The 11,545-nt window shown below is 46.4% G+C and overlaps 1 protein-coding gene across 8 annotated transcripts; it reads left to right on the plus strand.

Annotated features, from left to right (window-relative positions):
- The first annotated feature begins 353 nt into the window (after positions 1–353).
- On the plus strand, positions 354–11,130 carry DCUN1D3 (defective in cullin neddylation 1 domain containing 3). 8 transcript variants are annotated; one of them, XM_085890842.1, is made up of 6 exons: positions 354–598; positions 3,798–4,153; positions 7,289–7,503; positions 8,963–9,117; positions 9,455–9,804; positions 10,887–11,130. In XM_085890842.1, the coding sequence occupies exons 2-6, from the start codon at positions 3,932–3,934 to the stop codon at positions 10,950–10,952; spliced, it is 1,008 nt and encodes a 335-aa protein (XP_085746968.1). In that variant the 5' UTR covers positions 354–598; positions 3,798–3,931; the 3' UTR covers positions 10,953–11,130. The 8 variants fall into 8 exon arrangements, with proteins under 8 accessions (XP_085746968.1, XP_085746973.1, XP_085746966.1 ...); XM_085890847.1 differs by lacking the exon at positions 354–598 and adding an exon at positions 966–986; XM_085890840.1 differs by lacking the exon at positions 354–598 and adding an exon at positions 2,859–3,288.
- Positions 11,131–11,545: the final 415 nt, after the last annotated feature.

Genomic DNA, 11,545 nt, shown 5'->3' on the forward strand with positions numbered 1-11,545 from the left:
TTTAACCGTATACCTTAATCAGTTACGAAAGTTCTGGAATGCGGATATGACGAAGGAATCACGAGCCAAACGGCCTTCACCGGCGTCAAAGCTGCGACGCCCGTAATGACGTAATTTTGATTGTACGTGGGTGACGTCACATGGAACGTCTGGATCTGACGTTTTTGATAAAGTGCGCACCTTCCAGTGAAATAAAACGTGACGATTTTACCTCGTACTGTACATGATGTTGTATAAAATTATCCGTGAAATCGACGCAGCCGTTACACCGCCGGTTACACCGCCGGTTACACCGCCGGTTACACCGCCGGTTACACCGCCGGTTACACCGCCGGTTACACCGCCGGTTACACCACCGTGGACACCGCCGTTATTGTCACGTGGTCTGTGACGTGATTGCCGTACTTTTTTCCTCTGGTCCGTTGATGTTCGTGAGGATTTCGAGGCGATCAGGCAGGGTCAGTGACAGAGAGTTTGAATGGTGTCGAAGTATAATGTCCGTGTGGACGGAGTGAGGAAGGGCCAAGACCGTAGTACCTGATGGAGGATCGCTTTACCTCACGCAAAGCGCGGACCTATAAATGTCCTGATACGGATGGTGAGAGAGATTGTTCATTGAACACCATTAGATTAGTTAATTACAGTGTCACGTCGAGACGTCAAACGCCATTCACAGGAACGTTCCGACTTCTGTTTTATTCGTCCACGGGACAACAAACTGGACTGCGGGAGGGGTCTGGTGAATGTTGATGGGGGGGGGGTCGTTGAGGGGTAGCGGTGAGGGTGATGATGGGAGGGACGTGTGGACATCAATGAAGGAGAGGATAATTTTTTTTGGGGGGGGGCGGGGGAGGTGTTTAATGAGGGAGGAACAAAGGGGGTGGATGATGACGAGGAGTAGGAAGGAAACATGACCGGATGTCGAGGCAGAGGACAAAATACGGATCAACGAACAACAAGGAGTCAAAAGGATGGACATCGACAAGGTTTTGTACCACGAGCCACAGGGACCGTGTGTGATGATCGCGAAGGGACAGACAAGAGGGATGGAAAACTGAGGGCGGGGGATGGGCTATATGATGAGAGGGGGTCGATCATGACGAGGGGGAGGGAGGATGAGTAGTGTCAGATTATGGCGAGAGGGGGGGGTGGTAGATAATTAAGGGTTCAGCAGGGGTTAGTAAATCATGACAGGTTGGGGGTGGTTGATAATAAAGGGGTGGGTGGGGGGTTGGAAAATCATGACGGGGAGGGGAGGGGTGGTAACTCATGCAGATCATGATGGGTTGTGGGGGGGAGGTTGATCATGATAGAATGGGGATGGAAGACCATGATGTGTTGGGTTGGGGGGGAGATGATAGATCAAGATGTGTTGGGGGGGTGGTGCTTGGTAGATCATGATGGGATGGAGGGAGTTGTAGATCATGATGGGATGGAGGGGTGGCAGATCATGATGGGATGAAGGAGGTTGTAGATCATAATGGGATGGAGGGGTTGTAGATCATGATGGGATAGAGGGGGTTGTAGATCATGATGGGATGGAGGGGGTTGTAGATCATGATGGGATAGAGTGGGTTGTAGATCATGATGGGATAGAGGGGGTTGTAGATCATGATGGGATGGAGGGGGTTGTAGATCATGACCAGTTGGTGGGGTTGGTAGATCATGACTGGTTGGGGGAGGGGTATATCTCCATGTGTTAGGGGGTGGCGTGGTAGATCAAGACGGGTTTGGGGGGGGGTGGAGGTGGTAGATCATGACGGGTTGGGGGGTGGATCATGACGGGTTGGGAGGGTTGTAGATCATGACCAGTGGTGGAGGTGGTAGATCATAACTGGTTGGGGGAGGGGTATATCTACATGTGTTAGGGGTGGCGTGGTAGATCAAGACGGGTTTGGGGGGGTGGAGGTGGTAGATCATGACGGGTTGGGGGTGGTGGATCATGACGGGTTGGGGGGTTGTAGATCATGACCAGTGGTGGAGGTGGTAGATCATGACTGGTTGGGGGAGGGGTATATCTACATGTGTTAGGAGGTGGCGTGGTAGATCAAGACGGGTTTGGGGGGTGGAGGTGGTGGATCATGACGGGGTGGAGGTGGTGGATCATGACGGGTTGGGGGTGGTGGATCATGACGGGTTGGGGGGTTGTAGATCATGACCAGTGGTGGAGGTGGTAGATCATGACTGGTTGGGGGAGGGGTATATCTACATGTGTTGGGGGTGGCGTGATAGATCATGACGGGTTGGGGGGTGGAGGTGGTGGATCATGACGGGTTGGGGGTGGTGGATCATGACGGGTTGGGGGGTTGTAGATCATGACCAGTGGTGGAGGTGGTAGATCATGACTGGTTGGGGGAGGGGTATATCTACATGTGTTGGGGGTGGCGTGATAGATCATGACGGGTTGGGGGGGGTGGAGGTGGTGGATCATGACGGGTTGGGGGTGGTGGATCATGACGGGTTGGGGGAGGGGTATATCTACATGTGTTGGGGGTGGCGTGATAGATCATGACGGGTTGGGGGGTGGAGGTGGTGGATCATGACGGGTTGGGGGGTTGTAGATCATGACCAGTGGTGGAGGTGGTAGATCATGACTGGTTGGGGAGGGGTATATCTACATGTGTTGGGGGTGGCGTGATAGATCATGACGGGTTGGGGGGGTGGATCATGACGGGTTGGGGGGGGTGGATCATGACGGGCCTGCAGCGGGGTGGGTAAATCTAGATCATGACCAATGAGGGAGGGACAGAGGGATGATGATGATGATGATGATGAATGTTTAAAGGGTTTATGGTGACGTTGAAGACCGATAGGTTTATGTACCGAGTGAAAGTGTTTACGGGGTTTGTTTGAGTAAATGAGTTATTAAACTGTTTCAGGGATTGAAATGAGATCGTTAAGCCGGTTAAGGGGTTGAATCGGATGGTCTTGGTGCCGAGGGGCCGATCGGGGGTCCACGGCGTGCAATGGGAGGGACCGCGGAAGCTTTCAGGGCTTTTGTGTGAACGCAGCGGTCGCTTCGTGCCTGCTGGTCCCGGTTGGTTTTCCCGGTGTAACGAACTCGGAAGTTCCTGGTTTGCCGGTTATCCCGGTCCCCGTCGCTTCATCGACACGTCCATGACGTTGTTTTGTCTTTCGTCGCGGTTTTGTCTTTATTTACCCTTCCCTCGTCCTCCTTCCTCGGACAAAGGCCGCGATGCAATCCACGTCTGGACCGGTACGCGGACCGTACCCCGCTGTTTGTGCGGTTCGCTTCGTCATGCGCCCTACCATGGGCTGTGGGCCTTGGTAATGACCGGCACCGACGGGTTGGGCTCTTTTCTGGGGTGGCTCCGTATCGATTTGTGACGGTTCGTTGTATCGTTGACACGTCGTGACGACGGAGGTGAATGTTCTTGCTCACAGCCTGATGATCCTCCTGATTGAGTTTGTTTTGGAAATGGGGAGGAGGGTTGGGGGTGCATGGGGGTCACCAGCAGCAGATGGCTGAGGCTGGGCAGAGGCTTTGTGTCGCCGTCTGGCCTACTACCTTCCTCGTACCGTCGTGTCCACGCTTGTGGTGACTGGGCCGGTGACTGAGCTTTTGAGCGCATTTCCTTGGCCTGGCAATGAGCGTTCTTACCTTGAGGAGCTTGAGGATGATCTGGTGGTGACCTTCCCGATTCTAAAACGATGCATCTTGGTTTTTGACATCCGTTTATATTTAACTCTGCTCCGCACTAGTAAAACGTGTGCTTCTTGTTGTTGCCGGCATTTTTCTTCTCACTTGCCCTCTCCTTGCCTCCACCTGTTTGCAGACTCTCTAACCGCATGGATCTGTTAACATCGCCATAGCAACGGAACATCTGAGCCCCACCATTTCGCCCCCCCCCGTCCCATTCTTCCCCTTCCCCATTCCCCCGACCTGTCCCCTGCTCTCTTTGACCCTACGATGGGCCAGTGCATCAGCCACTGCTGTCAAAATTCTCGAGAGACCTCCTCCACGTCTGGAAAAAACGACCAGGGATCCTCGGGACCCCCGAGCCTTCTCTCGAGGCCGACGGCCGGTCCTCCTACCATGCCAGGCAAACGAGACTCTTTGCCCTTGACTCCGAAAGACTGTGCTAACTCCCAAGTTAATGGCCAAAAGGGACCATCGACGGATGGCACAAAGGTGTGTAGACATCGGTGACGTGTGAATCGATTTATTAATTTTGAAAACGTTTCCATTGAGACTCTCAATAATTGTTTATTCAAAAACCTTTTAGACTTTTATGTATTGAACAGCTTGATGCTCCTCTGATGTTTTAAGGGGCCTGAGACAAAATACCTGCCTTCTATGACTTCTTTTACCTTCGATACTTCGCCTGACCTCCACCATAAACAATACGTGACTCCGTGAATGACAGCTCTGTCGCCTTCTTCAAAAAGAAGTTTCAATCAGCTTCCACTCTACAAGTTTTTTTTTTTGTTTTTTTTTTTTAATCGATGGCATCCGACTGCGGAAGGGGCAACTGCAAGGGATTTATTTTTAAAAGCTCGTGTCAGCGAGAGAGTGTTGCCGTTCAGCTCCCCCAAAGCCTCACAAACTTCTTGTTTGAACTTCCTGCTTTCTTCTTGCACAGAAAATGCCCTCTTGTAGCCTCAAATCAATGATTTAGATGGTACCTCTGCCATTTCAAAAAAATTTTTTTTGACAAATTCAAATGAAAGCAAGGTCGTTCGAAATTAACACGTGCTGTCATCTCGAAGAGAAATCCAAGATTGCTGTGCCCATGAAGGTGAGGTCATGTGACTGTGGCTCTGACTCCTCCCGGTGGCACTCTGGCAACCTCCTCCCCCATCCCCAAACCGTCACGTATTTTGTGTACGGCCCCTAATGAAATTGCTGAAGTCCAGAAGGCATCTCGGTGCTTGCCTATCATTCTATCTACGATTCATTTTCTTACAATATCTCTTGAGTGCCACGTACTCCTTTGCTCGCCTCCGTACAGCATGTTCGATTGGTGCGCCGTCCTTTAATAGAAAGCATCATGCCTTTCAAGAACAATCCGACAGGATAGTGCTGACATACCATACTTGCCGTTGAGCTTTCAAGTCCAGGTTTGATTCTTGGCCTGATGCTAAATTGTCGAATTGTGTGCTGAAAAAGCAGGGCATTGCATCACAACGTGTGCCACCCAAAGGATGGACATTAAGCTGGCGACCTGTCTGCTAGTATTCGTCGATGGATGTTTATGATTCTGGGGATGGTAGGATAGCCAAAAGGTATGCGCACTCACCTTTTGAGCTGTCCAAACTCTCACTCTGCCGATTCGCGTGCAGAGTGCCGTCCATCAGAAGGATGTATGCCGGACGACCCATCTGCCAGCAATGGTTGTTGGTGGACATTAAAAAAAAAAATCCCATAACCGTGTCTTTTGGAAGAGTGGGCAAGTTATCGCTGGCACCCTCGACAAATTGCAAATTTCTTGCCACCTTCAATCGAACGTCAGGCCGAGCCAACCGGCTAGTGAAAGATTAGGGGCAAAAACCTCACACAGACCCCCAAAAGAAGGTGAGAGTAATTATCTTTACACAATTAGTAGGGCATTATTTAAAACCTTTTTAAGTTTGTACTTTTGTTCTCCTGGCTGATGAACTCGACCAACAGTGAAAGAAGTGTGTGTGTGTGTGTGTGTGTGTGTGTGTGTGTGTGTGTGTGTGTGTGTGTGTGTGTGTGTTCCTTGTTATTGCTGCTTATCAGCAACACCACACCAAGAATAAAATAAAAAAAAACCACGTGCAAAGGAAAGATGCCTGGAAATCGAAAGAGGTTCCGACGAAAAGGAAGTGCTACGTGGCCTGTCACAATCGCATCCCAGGATTCCTTGTAATTCATGGTGCCGACGATACCGCCATGGCTTCGAAAATGAAAAGCACATAATTTATTGATTTATATTCAAATAAATATTAATTTGCCAGAACAATGTGGGTGCATGCAATTTTTAGGGGAAGCGAAAGATTAAAGGATTTTTTTTCCTCTTATTATTATTTTGCAAACGAAGGTAAAGAGGAACAAGGTGCTGCGAAAAGGTGGCAAGAGAGCCCAGGCAGTGAATACACTTCCATTGTTTTATTTCTACCTGTCTAAAGGCCACCTGTATCCTATTCCTCCCATTTCCACGTGCTTGCCCAATTCACTTTCAAACTCCTGTCTTTACAGCTACCACCATTCCAGGAAAAGTGATAAACTTTTATTAATAACTTCGTTAAGTACTTCTGCTCTCCATAAATGTTTTTACTTATTATACTTATACTCAAAGGCTTGCTGCTTGTTGTACACGTACAAGGACAAGAAAACATTGGTGTAATTACCTCCGCCACCGAAGGTGGACGGTGGTGATGTTTTCACCCCTGTCTGTCTGTCTGTCTGTGAGCAGAATATCTCAAAAAGTTGTGCACGGATTTGGATGAAACTTGGTGGACAAGTTGGGTGTGAAAGTGATTCCTCAATATTTGAGAGATAAGGCCTAAAATGATATATACTAGCGGAGTATGTTTACACATTGTAAGCAATAACGAACCGTGCTTCCCAATTGTCTTGGGTCGCTCATCTGCACTTGTTTTTTTTTTCATTTATTTATATTTTCATTTATGGACACTTTCTGATGGCTCTGTGATTAATATTTATTTATTTTTTCCTCGTGTAGCGGCTTCAACATCCATCGGCACACCTAATTACTATGCTTCCCAATTGTCTCAGGTCACTCACCTGCATGTTTTTTAAATTAATTATTTTTTTATGTTTTCATTTATGGACACTTTCCAACAGTTCTGTGATTTATTTTTTTAATCATTATTATTATTATTATTTTCCTGGTGTATTGGTTTCACTGTCCGTCGGCACGCCAAATTTCAGCCACCCGGAAGGTACGGAACTTTGATGTGAATCAGTGAGTCAGTGGTTAGAATGAGCTTTATAGAAATTGTGTGTGTGTGTGTGTGTGTGTGTGTGTGTGTGTGTGTGTGTGTGTGTGTGTGTGTGTGTGTGTGTGTGTGTGTGTGTATATATATATCCAGGCTATCCTGCCAGCCCAGTGTACTGTTGGCACATCGTAATTGTATGTTTACACATGGGAGCTTGATGTCACAATTGTGCGAACATTCATGTGTTTTTTTTTTTTTTCTTTCTTGCTGCTGTTGATTTCCCACTCTTTTTGTGGGAATCATCTATTTCAAAGGGGTGCAACTTGATGTCATGATGTGAACATCGATTTAGCTTTTAATGCGGTCAACCTCTCTTTCCGTGACCTAACTGCGCACACAGCTGGAACCATCGATGCTAATCGCAAACCTGGACTCTACATGCTTGGATGACCGTATTGCGGAGTTGTTTGCTCGTTATTGTGATCCTCATGAAGATGCAATTCTGGCGGATGGAATGGAGCGTTTTTGCAATGACCTGCATGTCGATCCTGCTGAGTTCATTGTGCTCGTCCTTGCCTGGAAGTTCCAGGCTTCAGCCATGTGCCGTTTCATCAGGTTGGTACAGTGACTGCGAGGGTGTTATTGTGGTTGCATTGCTCTGGGTCTGAATCACAGTATAAACTGATTCATCAAAACTGGCATCGGGTGCAGTGCATTGCAAAGTTCAGTATGGCATCATTTCAGGAGGGATTATTATTGTTGTTACCTCCACCACCTAAGGTGGACGGAGGTTATGTTTACACCCCTGTCTGTCTATGAACAGGATATCTCAAAGTTGTTGACGGATTCGGACGAAACTTGGTGGACAGGTTGGGTGTGTGACAAGGACCAATCGATTTGATTTTGGTGAAGACCCGGATCCGATACTTTTCTTTTGCGATTCTCCACCATGGAGAGATGTGGCCTAAAATGATACACTGTATAGTATATGTCAAAACGTTGTGGATGAATTGTTTATGTAACGAGAACAAGCCGATTCAATATCGATCCAGATCCGGCTCATCAGTGAGATGCAAAACGTAAACTGTTCAGCCTGGTGGAGGTATGCACTCTTCCGAGTGCCGTTCGAGCTTTATGCGCAGCCTGTGGCTGCGTCATTACAGAGAGCGTGGCTGTGGCACTGATGCAGTGCCCCCTATTTCAAGTAAGCTTTTTCCAGTACTCTTGCCGACCCCAGAAGCATGACAGGTGAGTCAACCCACCTGGTGTTATTTAACGACATGCCAGGAGCTCAAACTCAAGACCCTAAAAGATCAAGCCAGCCACCTTAACCGTTAAACCAACACCAGACTTGTTCAGGATGTGAAGCTTGCCACACAATTTGTAACATGGGGTGTCAGAATAATCCCACAGTATTTTCTTGCATTTACTAGGTTTTTGAATGGAAATTTTGGCCACATTCCAAATTCCCAATGTAGGTTAAGTGTAACTCGGGTTGACCACTTTCCATAAGGACCATTGCTGTTGTGTAACTGTTGTGGCACATCATAGTCCTCGAATGAGAGATTGGATCTCATGAGTCATGATGCATCACTTGACAAGTTTGTTGGCGACTCTTTTTGAAACATCCTCGTATGTACCAACCGATGACGTGCTTGCATTGTCCGATTGGTACGATCAACATCAGCTTGTTATTTGCAAATGACTAAAAAGAAAAACAGCATCACTTCCTGAAATCGAGTCACTGAGACATGCACACTTGGTTTTTTTTTTTGTTTGTTTACTCTGTTATCCAAAGTTGTGTTTGAATAGTTTGGTTTAGTGTACTGCTTGCCACACAGCTGTGTCTTGCACATTCAAAACCTATTTGGTCAGTTTACTCTTGTAACTGTGACTCGAGGTTCTTTTCGGCAAAATGTAAGTTTTCTTCACCTGAAATGGCTCCACAGTCGATTTAAAGAAAGTTCTAACAATGGGATTTTCATAATCTGGCGTCAGGGGGCCATTCGCCTTATGTATGCTAACCAATAAGCATTATTAGCAGAATCATTGGATACAATGGTCTCGTTTGCAGGTCAGAATTCATGCGTGGTTGTCGGGCATTGGGCGCTGACAGCACAAAGGCAATCCAGGCAAGCTTCCCAGAACTACTGCGTGAAGCGCGCCAAGATGACGCTTTCAAAGAGCTTTACCGTTTCACCTTCCAGTTTGGCCTTGATGTTGACGAAGGTATGCAGATAAGTGATATTTGATCCCAACAAAGCAGAGTCTGCACCTAGGTGGCACGGAGTGTATGTGGAGCGGCATAACTGTCAAACCCATTTTGTTTTTGCACTAAATGACGGACGGCGGAGCTTGCACGAAATTATGATGGTAACTTAATCGTTGGAAAAGCGTCACTTTATGTTGTCACTGTTGCTCTGTATGTATGGTTTTTGTGACAACGCAATCGATGAAAGTTGCGTGACTATGTTCGAGCACATAAAATGGTTTCCTTGTTCAAATAACATAAATCTATCATCCATAACACCCGATTCTCCTCCCTTGCCACCTGTAACCTTTTAAGGTCAAAGGGCATTGCCTCGAGAGATGGCACTGCCTCTGTGGCGTCTGGTCTTTTCGCAACAGCCACCGCCGATCTTGGAATGCTGGCTCGATTTCCTGTCGGCCAATCCAACAAGCATTCGTGGAATTTCACGCGATACCTGGAACATGTTCCTGAACTTCACGCAAGCCATAGGTTCGGACCTTGACGGTTACAGTGAGGATGAGGCATGGCCCAGCCTTTTCGATGCTTTTGTCGACTGGGAGCTGAGGCGGCGCCGACTGACGGCAGTTGCAGATGGCCGTGCAGCCTCCGGAGAAAGTGGAGAGGACGTGGATCTGACTGCCGAAACGGACGAAAAAGCCACAGATGTGAGCGGCGCTGGGCTGCAGCAGGGTTAATGAAGGCCCTCTTTCCACCTTCTGATCGGATTATTTTACGCTATGAAAATCCTCTGCTCTCCTTCGCAGGCTGGTGTTTTTCCACCCCAGCTCTGCTATATGTTTACATTAAAAAAAAAAAAACAGTGAGGGATGGGGAAAAGGATTTCCAAATTGGACATTTCACGGTAGTTGTTGCTTGCTTGTTTTATTCATCATCAGTCAGGTTTTATAAACTCACTGCTGCCTTAGACTACCGGATATTTAAATAAAAAAAGAAGACTTCACCCCCTTCAGGTTATTTTTACAGAAATAAATGTAAGAGAGTCTTTCCATTGCTGTGTCTCTATAACTACCACCCTTTAAAAACCGATTTTTTGTTGTTGTTTTGAAGAATGCATTCAAGTATAGCCTTTGTTCAACGCCCTTCCCCCCAACCCACCACCTCTTGCCCCCTCCCTTTTCCTGGCCAAATTCGCACTCACTGGTGCTACATGTGGGCCGGTGGTATTTTTTGTACTGTATTCCCTCTTTGACAAGTTGAAGGTTGGTTTCAAATTGCACTCCAAAACAAATCATTGCTCTTTACAGTGAAAGGACCATAGTACGTACGATTTCGGTCCAACCCAAGTCGAAAAAAAAAATTCTCAAAAACTATAGGCTATTGATCGAAGCATGGTATCGCAACAGAAATTGTTTGTGAGAAATCTCCATGATTATTTGATTGTTTAAAAATCTTTTTTTTTTTTAAACAGATCAATTTGAAGATCTTTTGACTGTATTTGGGACTTTAGTTGGTGGGACTGGTTACTCAAGGAACCACTTCAAAAAAATTAAAAAAAAAACAGGAAAAAAAACCATTCGATATTTAAAATGGCTTTGATGACGACTCCGACAGTCGATCACAATTGGTATTCTTTCCACCAAAGTTGGTGGAAATCAAAGGAACATTTCCATTTCATTTCATTATAAGTAAGACTAAGCATATATATATTTTGAGTAAGACAGGCTTACTGAGGATTGCACTGTATTAAACCGTTCAAAAACGTTTTCTCTCTCTCTCTCCTGAAAAGGAAGACGCACCTGTGCTGCCTGATGTTTCTCTCTGGCGTGTTGGTGCGCATAAGAGCATATTTTAAGACGTGGTCATACGAGTAAAAGCAAAGCTTTCCCCGAAGGTTGGTTTTTATTTTTTATTTTGAGAGCATTGACAAAAGGTCGTTTCTATCTGCCTCATTTGCTGCTGCCAATGTGAAATGCAAATCTCTGCAGAATTATTGTTTGTTACTTTTTTGTTTTGCCTGTTTGTATAAAACATACCGAACTGTAAACGAGACCAATTTGCATCTAATGATTAACGGAGTTGTTTGCAAGTCAGTCATGCAGTGGCCAATTTATCATTTACACCCACTTTCAGACGTCGGATGACAGACGTTTCACATCATTTAATTCGAATGAGAGGAGCCTTTTGTTCGTGCACAAACCTGTGGCCAGTATGAGGCCGTTTTGTTATTAAAAAAAAAAAAAAAAATTCTGAAGAACAATTTCTGGGTTTTTCAAACTTCTTTGCATGGAATGTTTTCATCCTAGTTTGTCGAAACTAAAAATTAACACTTTTTCATTTTGAGATTTTGCTCAAGGTTGTGAATGATTCTCTCCCACATGGTTACAGACCTTCCGTTTTCTTTTCACCTCTGCCACCGAAGGTGAAGGAGGTTATGTTTTCACCCCT

The sequence above is a fragment of the Eptatretus burgeri genome, chromosome 8 (genome assembly GCF_056783735.1).
Source record: "Eptatretus burgeri isolate ZD-2024b chromosome 8, Ebu_testis_v1, whole genome shotgun sequence".
Lineage (NCBI taxonomy): Eukaryota > Metazoa > Chordata > Myxini > Myxiniformes > Myxinidae > Eptatretus > Eptatretus burgeri.

Excerpts from the sequence above, each read along its gene's own strand:
- DCUN1D3 (XM_085890842.1), top strand. The coding sequence starts at position 3,932 with ATGGGCCAGTGCATCAGCCACTGCTGTCAAAATTCTCGAGAGACCTCC. Across the intron at positions 7,504-8,962 it reads GCCATGTGCCGTTTCATCAG|GTCAGAATTCATGCGTGGTT; the intron begins GTTGGTACAGTG and ends TCTCGTTTGCAG. Across the intron at positions 9,118-9,454 it reads TGGCCTTGATGTTGACGAAG|GTCAAAGGGCATTGCCTCGA; the intron begins GTATGCAGATAA and ends TAACCTTTTAAG.